The 16,382-nt window shown below is 38.3% G+C and overlaps 1 protein-coding gene across 3 annotated transcripts in view; it reads left to right on the top strand.

Moving 5' to 3' along the window:
* Positions 1-16,382, top strand: part of ERBB4 (erb-b2 receptor tyrosine kinase 4) — a 642,433-nt gene that overhangs the window by 484,619 nt on the left and 141,432 nt on the right. For all 3 annotated transcript variants that reach the window (XM_072121352.1, XM_072121351.1, XM_072121353.1), the window contains exons 10-15: positions 573-646; positions 825-915; positions 5,215-5,414; positions 6,924-7,056; positions 8,699-8,792; positions 9,552-9,706. In XM_072121352.1, the coding sequence (XP_071977453.1) occupies positions 573-646; positions 825-915; positions 5,215-5,414; positions 6,924-7,056; positions 8,699-8,792; positions 9,552-9,706 (747 nt within the window). The remainder of the gene's footprint in view (positions 1-572; positions 647-824; positions 916-5,214; positions 5,415-6,923; positions 7,057-8,698; positions 8,793-9,551; positions 9,707-16,382) is intronic.

Below are 16,382 nucleotides of genomic sequence, written 5' to 3'. Positions count from 1 at the left end.
TAAGGTGTCTGTAATAAAGTTTAATAATTATTTTGTCCGGAACTTCAATTATAAAATATAACTGTTCCGTCTTGCATACAAATTCAACTTAAGAACAAACCTAAAGAACCTATCTTATATCTATCCCGGAGACTGCCTATACAGTACATATAAATGGATGATAACCATAACACGGCTTTGAGTATGAGACTTTATGATTTAGAGCTCCATTGACTATGATTTATTTTCTGTGCTGTTACATAGGACTGCAGGTAAACCTTCCGTTATGACAATGCATGTGATAATGCAGGCCTATGGATATTAGTTATTCTGCTACAAGAATTATTTAAGGAAAATAAATGTAGAAATTGGTTTAAATCTGTGATTCTTTCTCATCCAATCTGTATATACAAAGGAGTGTCAGCAGCTCTTAGTGTTTTATTATCAACAGGTTGTAAATGTTTGTGTCCTGGAGAATATTCAGACTTTTGTTTGCGCCCTCTAGTGTGTGATGCAGTGTACTGCAGCTTACAATTCTATCTCAGATGGCACTTGAAGATTTACAATTTTCTGTCTTTTTTTAATTTCTCCAGTGACGCCTACCACAATATAGCCCCGCTGAATCCAGAGAAGCTGAATATCTTCCGCACTGTCCGCGAGATCACAGGTTAGAGTCTCTTAAGTCATATACCGTCATCGTTAATTAAAATTCTCAGCTACTGTATTATCTGCTTTATGAAACATGTATTGTTTGAGGATATGATAATTCTTTACCTAAAGTCCTAGAATAATTATTAACATTGTAATTATATTATCATTGTAATAATGTTCTATAATCTTCCCAGGTTATCTTAATATCCAGTCCTGGCCAAAGAACATGACCGACCTCAGTGTCTTTTCTAACTTGGTCAGCATTGGGGGTAGAGATTTGTACAGGTAAGATATAACATATATACACTGCTAATAAAAATATCCTTGATAGAATTTGGCTTGTCCTGCGCTGAAAGGGGGTGAAGCTTCCAATAACTCTAGGATCAGGTTGTGGATATTCAAAGGGCAGAGATTAAGTACCCAAATTTAACTTACCCATATTTTGGCAAGTGTCATCTGGAGATCAAGCCATTTAGAATATTCTTTAGAATATTCTTATTATTTCTTATGTGTGTCATAAGTTCTGCAAATGTTCAGCATGATCATACATTTTTCTGCACTTTGAACTAAAGCCGGACATGGAATGGAAAATATAAGGAAAAAACCTCTATGAGACAGATTGACATGTCAAAGTACAACAGGCATTTAAGTGCAAATTATGCAAATGTATAAGGTAAATAAAACTCATGATTTCCTTCAAGAAGATACCCATCAATAAGGAGTTTGATGAAAGACCCATTTATGAAATAGTAGAAAAAAAAGAGTTGTAAAAATCAAGGGGCTTTAAATTTTTTCCATATTATTGTTACCTTAAAATCCCTAATCATCTTATAGAGCAGTCCAAAGAAGCTCACCTTTTTAAGTTTCTGCATATGAGGTCCCTGCTAGCATTGACATGGTTGATTTGAGAAGTTTTTTGACATCTCAGTGAGAAATTCTACCACTTTCCACAATGACTTCCTTCTCTATAACAAATTGCTGCACAGTCCTAGAGATAGATAATAACAACAACACTTAAAGGTTTTTGAGGTCAAACATCCATGCAAAATTGTTTTCAATTTTTGTCTGGAGATTTGTATCCAGTCACGCAGGTAAACTCATATGAAGTGGATACTGTATCTTATAGTAGCATTTGTCCACTTTTCCACCCTTTTGATTTGGTCAGTAGCACTGAGCCATGAAAAACTAGAAAATGAATTTCAGAGCTTTCCAATAATGGGTACAAGTGACCACTCTGCCATCAAAAGATAGAAAAGATGATAGAAAAATCAATTTTTAAAGGTTGAGTTGGTAACCAATAGCATGGAAAGAGTATGATGGATAGACAATAGACAGCAAGACATTCCCAAGTACATGGTGTGAACCTGGTATAAAGAAATGGACCATCAGACTGAAGACCAACCCAATAAAAGAGTTGATCATACGGATCCTTATCCTACCAAGCATGCACTTTTAAAGTGGTCTTCTGAGAACCTCCACTTCCCTAGAGACATCTCTTTTGGTGTACATTAACCTGGCCCCCAATTTACATTTCAGCCATTCACTGGCAACCATTGTGTGGCTGACATGTAGGGCACACAACCACTTAGCAGGTGGGATCGAAAAAAGCCATGGGATGTAATTTCCAGAATCAGGGGCTCCAATGTATTGCATCTCAGGTGTTGTGTTACAATATTAAGTACGCCAGAATATTACATATTAAATACGCCAGAGTATTAAATACACCAGAATTACATAGAAGTTCCGACCTCTTACTACTTCCGATGCAGCCCTCCTTCCAACCTGGTGTAGATTTCAGCTATAACTTGCACCATTTATTGCCATGGGATCCCGTCCAGGCCCACTCTATACCCTGCCCCACCATGTCCACAAAAAGGGCAATAAGTTGTAAAATATGTGGCATACACCAGGAATTGCAATTTTTTGATACCTTATATGTTAGAAAACTAGTGCACAAGGCATTATATATTTGGGACCTTGTATCACAGTCAATTACCTGGATCAGTCCAGTCACCTAATGATCCCAGGTCTCCCAAATTTTGCTTTCATTTATAGTTAATGGGAAATCCCTAGCTGTATAAAATGTCAATTTTCCCAGCTCAGCAATTTAGCATCAACTCCTGTTTCAGCGACACGTTGCAATTACTTAAAGAGAGTGCCATGGCAGACAGAAGAAAGCAGGTGCCCACACACAGGTTACAGAATACTGTATACCAGCGCTGAGAATAATTATTTGTCTCTGCAGGGCTAAGGCTGAGAAGGATGGGCAGGGGGCACATTTAATGATGGCTTCGGCTGAGAAGTTACAAAACATCACGTCCTCGGTAGCCAACGAGCCAGCAGCCTCTCGCATACAATCCACCTCCTGTCTGGAAGTGGTGACGGCAAAAGTATTTTTTTATTTAAAGCACCTGTAGGGCAGCACTCTCTGAAATAGCAGGTGTCCCCTTTAGTAGTTTCAGCTTTACAGGGTAATGGAAGGAAGCAAATAGATCTTAACTGAACCCAGGCTGTGAGCATTGACCTACCCTATTAAATAAACTGCAGTGCGGGTAGTATATCCGACACTTGCTGGACGCTTCTTATTATCACTAGCTGCACCTCATATTATTTGTGTGTCAGATAGAAACTCTAGGTGAAGTGCTCACGAAACTTTTCCTTTAATCACAGCTATCAGCTAGCTCTTCTATGTCCTTTCAGATTTCCTACATGAAAATCTGTTTCACATGTATTATTATGAAGTCATGTTTTCTGAACAGATAATTCTTCCAGCTTCAGGACCTATGAAGTCTTCTTTTCTTCTCTGAACCTGTAGAAATACTGGTATATTCTCCTTCCCGAACACCAATAATCTTATAAACCCTCTCGTGTTAGGTTATTGCTTTGCTCAGTCAACTGAAAACCAAGTTACTTAAACACCTGATGAATTTCAGCTTCTTAAGTCTCAGGGCCATTACACTCTTATCATTCTCCTTGACCTTTTGGAAGCTTTTGAGACTGTAGACTTCCCTTGGATTATGATATTTGACCACGTCTTCTATTCATTTTCTTTTTTGACTTGATCTTTTTTACTTATCTGTTTAAGTGCTTGGTAATCTTCGAGGATCCATTTCAGGAAACCGTATTATATAATATTTTTTGATGCATGGATTCATTGTAGAATGATATCTTTCTATAGCTTTATTACATATATTTGTAACACATTTTATGCAAGGAACGAAATTTGTCAGCTAATCTAACCCACACTAGCAAAACATATTTTTAAAAACTGCTATTTTACAGGAATTCTAATTCTTTTATAGAACTTCTTCTATCTGTTATATGTATCATAAAGTTGACTCACCATCTATGCGTGTTTATGTTCTTCAACCTCACCCGTGCCTTCCGGATTAATAAGGGGCCTGCTTTCTCTTCAGCCATGCCAGCTACCTCATTCCTTCTTCAAGAATGAGAGAGATGCTGGTAGTGTGTAACTCCTGAAGAGAAATAAGCTTCTCCTTCACCCTTCCCTCAGGAATTCTCTTCAGAGTGCTGTCTCAACACCCTCATTCACCCCTCTCTCAGGAATTCTCTACAGAGAGTCACACAGCCAGTGTCTCTCTCATTCCTGACACAGTGGAGATGATCCTGAGGCACAGCTGAGGTAGAAGGACATGAATGTGCTAGACTCAGCTCAAAATAAAGACAATGATTGGACTCATAGGAGATCATTTGGATTAATGGTAAGTCAACTGTATGAGTGAACTGTGAGACTTTACAGTCATGGGAAGGAACAATATGGGGATAGTTTAAATCTGTTTAATAGCTGTTTTTAAAATTATGATCATTTAGGGTGAGTTAGATAACAAAGTTGGAAATGGATAAAGATCAAATTCCCACCTTATTTTACTGTCTGTATCTCTGGCTCTTTGGCTTCCAGAACAATATACAGGATGTCATCTGAAAGATGAGTTTCATATCTTTAATATGACACATGAAAGCAATTTTGTAGATATTAGTAAATTGAAGATAGGGTCGTCTGAAATCCAAGAAGTATCTGCAGCCCTTAAACCTGTATGGATACTTGCTTTTTATAAGTAAACAGGTGAGATTTCATAATAAAGGGGAATTGATATTTCCTGGGGGTGCTTATAGTTTAATGGGGATAAATTTGCTCGCCTTAGGGGAATACATTAAATGCATATGCAGATGATAAAGAACACACAAGATAAGGGTTAACCTTGAACTTAAAATTATGAGGAAATACTGTTAGTCCAATTTTGCCAACAGAATTGCCAGTGTAGATTATAATCTGAATGTTATACACAGATTATTGTGTATATCTATAAAAAAGTGCTGTTGCTCCCATGATTATGAATGCTAGGGGTCTCAGTCGTCGAACAACCACAGTTCATAAGATTTCTATAAGATCCAAATTTGCTCTATAACACCCCCTATTTAAGTCTGTTCTATAAATAAAATTTCACTTGAAGGAAACCTGAAAGTCCAGAACTTGAGTGTCCATATAAACAGGAATGATATCAACATGTACAATGCTTTATGATATGATTGCCAATGTTATGTCCTTCTTTTCCTTGCATGTAGCGGGATCTCACTGCTCATCCTCAAGCAGCAGAGCCTTTCAGCCCTTAAACTCCAGTCCCTGAAAGAAATCAGCGCTGGGAACGTCTACATCACTGATAATCACAATCTTTGCTTCTATAATACCATCAACTGGACCTCGCTGTTCAGGACATCCAGCCAGAAATCCACCATTAGGGACAATAGGAAAGCAGAGAACTGCAGTAAGTATCTAATATTCAGCTCCCATAAAACTTAGATTACTTGAAAACTATCCGACACTCCCTTGTCCCTCTGCTTTGCTGTGGATGATGTAACAAAAAGATGTTGCCCCACCACGGGGTGAGTTGTGTGCTGTTTGAGCTGTCAGTGTGTCCTATAGGGGTTCAGCTCAAATGTGAGGGTCGGCAATGACAAAGCTCTCATGGACAGCAGGATTAAAGAGGAAACTGTGCATTTATTCCAGCAAAAACAGTAGTAACAAACAAAACATCAAATAAAATCCTTGCCTGTCCGGCTCTAACTAAACACTTGGCGGCCCTCACTAGCCACTGGAGGGCTTCTCCCTGCCAGCATGAAACATACGTTCAGTAACTCCGTGTCACTTACGTGTGTGGCTCTCACACAGTCCAGCCTCTGTGTCTCCAGGTAGAGAGCGACTTCTGAATGCTCCACACCCTTCTTTAAGGGATTGCACACCTGGTGCATTGTTAGACTCATTAGAAACTGGAAGCTTTGGTCTGGAGCAGTGATCACATTTGTCTCCACTCCTGCAATTAGAGTCCTGTACCAGGTCTTCCAAGAGACCAACACATGGAAAACAGCTTCCAGTTTGACCCCATTCACACTGTGGTCGCTGTAATACACATAAACCTTCATTTTCTCGCCAATTCAATAGTGACTTTGTCACAGTCCATATCAGTTACTAGCTATATCCAGGTCTTTACTTTCCTGCTCTAAATTATTCTGGTCTCTACTCCTAGAAAATTAACTTTACAAGTCACATAATAACCAGAACCATGTTCTTCTTAATGTAATAAACTACTGAGCTATTCAAATTTTGTTGAAGGGTTAGGTAAACTTTATCTGTTTATTGAACACACAGATAAAGTATTGTTAGCCTTAATAGCAAAAAGATGAAGTATAAGGATATAAGCGTCATTTTCTGCCATGTCTACAGAAGCAGTAATTGGAACCTCTTGAATCATCGACTGAGGTCTGAATGATGATACTTTTTAATGTTGAGGATCTATGGAGTAGACAAGACACGTAATTCCTAATATCAGTACTAAGTGAGGTTTTTATTCTCGCCTGAATACTAGATGTAATGCATCTTATAGTTTTATCAGATAAAGATCCAAAAAAAAAGTAAAAAAAAAGAATGTATAAGACTAAAGCCTTGGGCGGCAAGAAATATTAACGGGTTTGCAATGCTCACACCTCTAATGTTCCAATGCCACAACCAGTGTCATACATAGGCCATGCCCTATTTTTTCCGGTATGGGAAATCAGCGCATTCACGGCACAGTGATTCTACCGTCAGCATGCTCAATAGAAATCAATGGGTTCATAAGTTAGACACTGTTTATATGTATAGCTCACAGCCAAAGCACACGTTCATGTGAATGAGGCCTTAGTACCGGATTGTCTGGAGAAGCCAAATATTTTAGTTATGATTTATAATTGATTTATTTTATGTTCATGCTTTGATGGCCCTTCTTGTTATGTTTCAGCTGCGGAGGGAATGGTGTGCCATCCTCTTTGCTCCAGTGCTGGTTGTTGGGGACCTGGACCTGATCAATGCCTGTCTTGTAAATTCTTCAGCCGAGGAAATACCTGTGTGAGAAACTGTAACATTAAATCAGGGTAAGAATTGAATATTAACACTGCTTTGTTTTCCCTTCCTTGGGCTAGCGGGATGGGCTTTAGGGAATGAAAAGTGAAAAATAGCTAGTAAGTTTGTACATTGTATATTGTATTTTAAGCATGATTGTATAATAATGAAAACGTGAAACTTTCTGCTTTTATTGAATTAGTGTTATTAATAAAGATTTATTAACAAAATAGCCTGAGCCTGATGCTACAGTATGCAATAGAAACGTTGTATGGGACCGAGTGGAGATCTAGGTCATTCCATACCTCCCTATCCTCCATTGGTTTCCATCAGTCTGACTTGATCCTATGTGACATCATTTGAACATGGCAATATTACTCTATGTATAAACCAGGGCTGTAGGTAGGGGCAGTACGGTATGTCCCCTATACATCGTTGCTAGGAAGGTGCCAACAAATGAGCAAGAGTACAAAATTCAAGATTTTCCCTGAAAACCCTGGTGTATACATAACTATGCATTGCATTACTGAATACTTGCACCAGTGCATTTTGCTGGGAACTGAAAATTTATGAAGATAAATTTATCAAAAAATGCTGCCACTTACAGTTAACCCATTTATTGTAGGAAATCGTTATGTGGACATTATATTTGCAGATAGATCCTTTTATTATTCATTTTCTTCCCGGCCTAAAGCGTAATGAACTTTAAAGAAAACACCATCAATTTCTTCTCATTCCTCCCACAACATAATAATAAACAGTCTTTCGCAGTAATGAAATTTTCGTTCCTAAGAGATCATCCATTTTAATTACAGCAAATCACAGGCTCTCCTCCTCTCTCTACCATCAGACTTGTCACCTTATCTCTTTTCCCATGTTGTCCCCACTGATTCTGCTCCATGCCTCCTGCCTCTGCTCTCCGCGTCATTCTTTTTTCATCTTCTCTCTGCACCTCTCTTATTGTAATGCAGATGGGCTCCATATATACCGTTCTCCTGACAAAATCATGATATCATCTTTATTTACTGCAAAGCTTGATGAATTGCTATGGATTATCCAGATGTCTGCAAAATTGAAAATGTTTCTTATGCCATACAAATAAGTTATCATTTTTGTTGTCCTACTCAACTGACTTTTGTCAACCAACGTACAATGGGTTTTATGCCTTGAGACCCTTCTCTCTGCAGGAATAGGAAGTTACTAAGGTCAAAAGTACACAATATAAGCGGTCACCAAGTAGGTTTGGTATTATAGCTGTTCTGATACAACTCCCAGAATTCAACTACCAAAGATGTCTCTAAAACAAGCTGTGAGTTGTAGATCAATTTGCTCCTGGAAGATCCAGTTGCTTATCCCATTGTAGAAATAAATTAATTACACCATTTTCTAAAAATGGTTATTACATTGGAGGCCTTACAAAAATCCAATGCATCTCCAGATTATCCTCCAGGCTCTGTTATTTTCAGATATTTTTTCAGTTCAGTTAGAGCATATTGTAGTGACTTGTAGAGGAGTTCATGTAAATGTTGTATACATCTAAAGTGTATAAATGAAAACAGAACACAAGCCACTGCGTCAAATGCCACCCTGTCCCCATCATACAGTATGTCATTTATATTCTGCTATGCAATTCCTCTTCAGTTTGTTATATTTTTTCGCTCTTCTTGTTTGCAGAGAAACACGAGAGTTTGCCAATGGTACCATGTGTCTTAAGTGTGACAGTCAATGTGAGAAGATGGAGGGTGGCATAGCCACTTGTTATGGACCGGTAAGTAAGTTATAACTAAACCATATTTCAAACCATTTAACCCTCTTTACAACTACATATAGCTGCATTCATTTTAGATTTTAGATCCATTTAAGTCTTTGGAAATTTCCAAGACTTCTTATAAATGAATAACTATTTGTGGCTTTTCCCCTGGTCAGCACACAAACAGTTGTTTTATACCCCCACTGGTCCCTACTAGCAGTTTCAAGGCATCACCACGGGTCAGATTCCCCCAAAGGTGCAGATTAAGACCGCCATGGTCTCTAGTTTTCATGAAAATTACAACCTGCGTAATTTTTTTGTGTTTTAAAATTTACTGCCTAGCCTTCATTTGGTAGTAGAACTAAGCTTGTTGGGTATGGAGGGGGGTTTCGTAAGGGAGAGATTTGTGTAGGGAACATTCTAGTGAATTATGGTCACACAGAAAGTTTCTGGAAGATTCTTCCCAAATGCCTGGAAAGTTGTGCAGTTTAAGAACTTTTGGTGGATGTGGACCGTGAAAGCTATTGTAGGTATGTATGTCAAATATGTCAAATATGCATGAGGTTTTTGGGGCTAGAGATTCTTCTGTTAATTCCTTATACTGAATGGGAATCCTGTTATGGGCCTGTAATAAAACTTCTTTTTTATAGCACATCTTCCAGGCTCCATTACAACTGAGCAGAATATTATGATATCTGTAGATTTAGAATGTCTACTCCTGGTTCAGCAAAAAACATATGTAACTTGTGATATGGTTTGTTCTCATTATATTTTCAGGGTCCTGACAGCTGTGCGAAATGTTCCAACTTTAAGGATGGCCCTAACTGTGTAGAGAAATGTCCTGAAGGTCTACAGGGGGCACACAGCTTCATTTTCAAGTACGCGGATGAAGATAGGGAATGCCGCCCCTGCCATCAAAACTGCACTGATGGGTAAGAGTGCAGGGCAATTCTTCATTAAATTGTGTGGAGACTTGGATTTGTACACACAACTATATATTTAAGCTAAATCATAAAGATTTCTTGCAAGGCCAAGTATGCTGTCCTTGCTAGTGAAGGCTTTATAATATGCTGCTCTTGTCTTGTTTTAATATTGCTCCGATAATCCTTTCCTTCCAGCAGGAGCTGCATGATAGAACTGTGTGGTGCATAGACAATATGTCTTGCAAGAGGATCTCTTCTCCCCCTGCTCTCATTTAGTGCCCCAGGACTATCTCTAGGAATGTTAGATCAGGTCCCGCAGGGGCTGAGCAATTTAAATTGGAATGTGCACCCACAGCAAAACACGGACATAATGTTCAGCAATTACCGCAACACTAATAAAAACATTGTTTAGCTGAGTTCTTACCTTATTGTTACAACTAGAGATTAAATCGAGGTCTCCTAGGCCAATCCCTGCCTCACTTTACATGATCTCAGCATTTTGTACAGTGGAGCCTTGAAATGAGTAGGGAAATCTACAGATATATCCACATTGTCCCCTTGGTGCTGACAGTTGTGTTTAGGAAGTCATCCAGGTGCCAAAGCTACCAGCCTGATTATTAGCGGCCATGATGTATGTGTCATACATATGAGAACAAAGTCAAGAGGAGCTAAATCCTTTATTAATGGAAAGCAAGGGAGTGAGCTAGAAACCAGAGACAGAAGCAAAAGCAATTAAACCAAATTGTGCTGCGCTTCTGGTCCTTCAGATTTCAGAGATCTGGAACACCCCTTGCAGTGATAATACAAGTTATCATGGAAATGTAATGTGCACGTAGAGTTCTGAGTAGCTGAGCACTTTCATGGGTTTGCAATGAAGCACAGTATTTCCCATTTTGCTTAGAATACTTGCAGTAATAATATATAGACAATGGTCATTTGGCAGCTATTTTTTATTTCGGTATTTATACTGTTTATACTTAATGTTGTATGTCAAAAATTACTCTCAACACATGTGCATGGAGTTCTCCAAGTCCCATGCTGCTGGATTGGATGATCATGGCGTGAATATGAACTTGTCATTTCTCCTGTTTTCAGTGCTACTTTGAAAGGTAGGTTAGGGTTAAAACCATGATTGGTTTGCTCTGCTGCCTTTCAGTCATCTTATTAGCTAGCTTTAAGTTTCATTGAGTCGGGATTTCTCTTCCTGTGATTTTTTTACCTACCTATGTGTTTATATTACCTGACTAAAATTTTAGTTGTCTATATTTTTCTTTGTTTCCTGACCTTCCCTTACCTTCTGAGTGTGTTGCCATTTAGTTTTGACATTGGTTTGTACATAAGACCACCGTAACATTTAGGACTTTGATTCTGACGCACTCTCCTGGTTTGATTCCACTTGTTTACCATGATTTAGCGTTTTCCTTCTTCATATGCCTCACATTACTCATTTAGTAACTTTCCCAAGTTGCCAGCTTTCATCTAGGTCATATATTAGACATGAGCTTCTCTCTCCCTCTTCCTAACCTAACAAGCCTATGGCCAAACACCACCATTGCAGAAGCTTAATGCACATACAGTGTTAGGGTAAGATTTAAGATAGTGTGCGTTGGCTGTGTTTCTAATTATATTGCATGTGTGCACAGTCGCAAGTAAATGAATCAGACCACCGCTGATACAAGACAAACTCATGCTATCACCCTGGGTAAAACTCAGCACTGCGCAGGTTTATTTAGTTTCACAAATCTATATAGAAAAACAAGAGACAAGAAGAAAAGGAGGAGCATTTAAATCAAAACAAATCATGGTTCCCAGCTTATGTAGTCTCTTGATTGGAGAGCTTCCCTCCTGTTGCACATTCACGTCAGGTTAATGCATTTCTGAAATTCTTTAGCCTTGATTTTTTTGGTTATGGTCCACGATGCCGGCGCCATCTTAAAATCTATTATCTGTTACAATGCTTTTAGGAAAATAAATAGAAATGACAGGATTTGATCTATCAGTTAGGTTTACCTTAACAACAGAACTATAGGTTTATTAGCAAGAGGTAGTTGAACGTGTGAACTATAATACATATACTATATTATATTTTCTTTTATGGTAACTCTTAGCTAGTAATCTCAATTTCCTTTTGGGGTGACCACCATTGGTCTCCACAGTTAAAGCACAATTGTATTAGAATATATTGCTTCTAACCATCTTAAAATGTAAACCTGAGATAAGTTATAAGATATAGCAAATATTTCTAAGTTTCCAATTCACGTACATGTCGGGTTACCCAAAGGGACTCCGGATGTGAAGCATTATATGGAACTATTATATTTATAGACTCTATGTCATCATATTGTTTATATTATATGCTAGTAAAACTAGTAAAACCCTTCTCTTGCTTTTCCAAAGAATATTTAATTAGATCTCTGTTTTCTCTTGGAAATACAAGAGAAAACATCAACAATATCTCCAGCCAAAAAACAACTAAAAAACTTTAGCCAGTGATGGACAAGATAAGGAAATATACTTGTAACATTAGTTCTTCAGCTTCAGACCAGAGAATAATAACAATGCTTTGTTTTCACGTGAGCCACAAGAGAGTGGACGAAAGTCTTCACAAATGAAGAGGATGTTGTAAGAGCCACGCGAGCCAGACAACATTGGCTGCTCTAGTTCCAAGTAAAATGAATGCAGTAAATTATTCAGTATAACACGTTGATGTCAACAGCTGTTGCCATTCACAATGAGACCTTTTACCGTTTTCACAAATCTAATTACAACAGAGCCATGAGGGATAGAAGCATGAGACAGCAGCAAGGCGATCTCGTGTCTGTGCCGCTCATCAGCTACCCTGGGCTGAAGGATTTTTAATAAATGCTCAGGAATTTTATGTTCAAGGCTGCAGATCATAGTCTGGTGTTAAAATATTGTTATTCCTATTTTTCTCCTGATTAACTGCAAATAAGAAGCGTGCAGCGAAACCAACACCAAAATGTTCATCCACAATGTATCAAGGCATTGTTTTTCATTAATTCCCAATAAATCGATCTAATATAAATGTAACTAGATGCAATGTGTGCAGAACATTGTGGGCTTGGGTCCCTGAACTTCAGCCAGAAGTTTTAGTTTAGGTTCACGTCCATCAGTAACACCCAACAATCAGCCCGTACCAGAATTCGTGCCTCCATTTTCTCTCATCATTCCCCAATGATATCATGGGTAATCTTTATAGATTACAATGATAAAAAAAATAATTTTGTTGCCTAAAATTTTGTAATTCAACAACAATAATCAAGTTTACAATTTGTCTCTCAAAGTCAGAATTAGCTAATATATTAAAATCGCTCAAATTGTCTGTGGGTAAAGAATTCAAATTGTTTATTAATGGGTTTTTGTTTAAAAGTTTTATTTTTTTCCTATTGAAGGCCTCAAAAACAGTTCTTGAATGTAGGATCAGAGAACATATCAAGAAATCTGTGAAACATATGATATGATCCATCTAAAAATAGAAAGCCCTGGTTATATATGGAGAATCATTAGTATAAAATCCATCCTGTAAAGGCCAGAGATAGGAAGTCCCTGTCAACAAGAGGATACAATAAAGGACACACAGAGATCCCCTAGACAGATATATGGCAGTAGATGTTGTGAGCTGAATCCATACAAACACATTGTTCTCCAAACGTCAATTAAAACTCAGCTGGCTCTGAATGACAAGCTCATATCTTAGGGGTCATTAACCCAACTGAGACGTTTCTCTGTCGCTTGTCACAATATTCTGCGCTGCCAAGAAACTGTTCCCGAGAAGAGAATTAGCCTTGCCTAAAATAGGCCACATTATCTGTACATAGCAACAATATGGATTGTAAATATATAAAATATTCTAAGTAAAAACATCTGTAAATGGACAGACTCTTGGAATGAGTCCAAATCTTTAAGTTGTATTTCACTTTCATTGACTATTATTCACGTGATTCCTTAGGTTTAATGTTAAATGCTTGTTGCCATTGTAAAGCATTCATTAAACGGAAATTTTAATGTGTTGTCCAAAGTGCTGGATAAATGCCTCAGCTTTGCGGCTAATTTTAATAAATCTACATTTATCATATCCCAAGTCTAAAATATTTATAAATTTTGTATAATGGAAGATTAGACATTAATATTTGAAGCTACTACTGTACAGGCGGTCCCCTACTTAAGGACACCCGACTTACAGACAACCCATAGTTACAGACAGACCCCTCTGACCTCTGGTGAAGCTCTCTGGATGCTTTACTATAGTCCCAGGCTGCAATGATCAGCTGTAAGGAGTCTGTAATGAAGCTTTATTGATAATCCTTGGTCCCATTACAGCAAAAAATGTTTAAACTCCAATTGTCACTGGGGCCAAAGATTTTTTTGTCTGGATCTACAATTATAAAATATACAGTTTCGACTTACATACAAATTCAACTTAAGAACAAACCTCCGGACCCTATCTTGTACGTAACCCGGGGACTGCCTGTATATTTATATATATTCAGTTCTCGGGTTACGTACAAGACAAGTTGTTTAGGTTTGTTGTTAATTTGAATTTGTATGTAAGTTGGAACAGGCATATTTTAGGATTGTAGTTCCAGAGGAAAAAAAAAAAATTGTCCAGGTGACAAATGGATTTTTAAAATTTTTTGTAGTCTTGGGAACAATGATTATCAATAAAACTCATAACAGACACCTTTCAGATGATCATAGCAGCCTGGGACTAAGTAAAGCATCCAAAGAATTTCACCAGAGGCTACAGTGGGCAGAGAGGTCTGTCTGTAACTTGGGGTCGTCTGTAAGTTTGGTGTCCTGCCTGTACTGCCTGTATATATACATTTTGAATTAAGTAAATGGATGAACACTTTATAGAAATCTAGATCCTCCTGTTTCTATGGCTGATTGTTCTTATGTTAAAAGGAATGACCCAAAAATTTAGATATCTAGTTGAATGGTGTCAGTCCAACTTCTGGGACCCCTACTAATCACAAGTACAGAACCCATGTACTGTGGGGCTGAAAATTTTCTGATTCTCTTCCTCATTTTTTATGCATCATTCCTATTAGCGTCTTGCAGACAGCAATTTCTGTGTTGAGGGTAGATGTGGATTAATGGCAGTAATTGTGAAAGTAAGATAGCTACGTTATTTAGAAACAAGAATTTACAAGTCTATGCAAATCAACAGTCAGCCTGATATAAATAAGCAAATAGTTAGGCCTTGTCTACACAAGCCGTATTTACTTAATATTTAACTGCAGAATACATCCCTCCAAAAAGCAGCAGTTAATTAAACACATTTGCTTACCTGATTTCCAGGCAGAAACAACTAAATGAATATATTTTTAATGACTTTATACAAGATTGATGATGATTTAGAAATTTTCCATACATTGATTTTAGAGATGGGTGAATCGATTCCAACAAGTGGAATTCATTCCGAATTTCAGGAAAACTTCGGTTAGGAACGGATGTGAAGTTTACTGTGATTCGTGGGAACTTATTTTTTCCCCCTTTATTAGCAAAATGGCCACAAGCACAAAGTGTTACATGGGGCACAGAACTCTGGGAAGAAGAAAGGAACACCCTTGATCACATGTGCAGACATGTAAGCCAATCAGCTACCGGCAGACTTATGTGATGTCACAGCCCTATAAAAACAGTCAGCCATTTTGCCATTGGTATGTGATGTCACAGCCCTATAAAAACAGTCAGCCATTTTGCCATTGGTATGTGATGTCACAGCCCTATAAAAACAGTCAGCCATTTGCAATCCCGTCATTTCACACTGCATATGCTGTCTCTAGCATCTAACTGCTTGTACTCAATGGCTGATGGAGTGATTTTTGCTCAAATATACCCCAAATTTCAATTCTTTTTTGTTGCCAAAGTAGATATCAAGAAATCTGTGTCAAATCAACATAGTTGATCAACCAATATGTCAGACAGAGAGGTGCTACTGCGCTGCTGCTACTGCTGCCGGCACCTTCACACTCTGTCATTGTGCCACACTATGGCCTACCATGTTGCTGCCACCACCAGAATTTGTCATTGTGCAACTTTCTGGCCTCACGCTGCTGCTACTGCCACCTACACACACTGTGATTGTGCCACTCTCTGACCCCTGCTGCTGCCGCCACCTCCACAATTTTTACCATGTTGCTGCCACCTACATAATTTGTCATTGTGCCACTCTCCGACCTCATGCTGCTGCTGTCACCCCAACACACTGTCATTGTGCCACACTGTGGCCTATGATGTTGCTGCCACCTCCATAATTTGTCATTGTGCCACTCTACGGTCTACTCATGCTGCTGCCAACTGACTTCTATCTCCGTGGAACACCCTGTGATTTCCATAATGCTGTTTTCACCCTCCACCACTCTATGACGTTGCCACAATGTTGTGTTTTCCCTTCATTTCATCTGTCAGAAGGAATGAAAAGCTTCAGGATTGATAGCCCAAAGCAGGAGTGGATACAGAACACAGAGGACATGCAAATATCCCATTTACTGGTCATCTCTCTATTGGATCAACTCCTGTTTGTTTTTGGCTTTAGCAATACTGATTATTGACCGATTGAAAGTGGACACTGAAGGATGAATAGAAGGGAAAAATGATCAGTGATGTCAATGCAAAATTACTGCTGACACCCTCTCCACTCTTTTGGGGGGTTTCTACA

Source organism: Engystomops pustulosus, chromosome 8 (assembly GCF_040894005.1).
Source record: "Engystomops pustulosus chromosome 8, aEngPut4.maternal, whole genome shotgun sequence".
NCBI lineage: Eukaryota > Metazoa > Chordata > Amphibia > Anura > Leptodactylidae > Engystomops > Engystomops pustulosus.
This window is presented reverse-complemented; position numbering and strand designations above follow the sequence as displayed.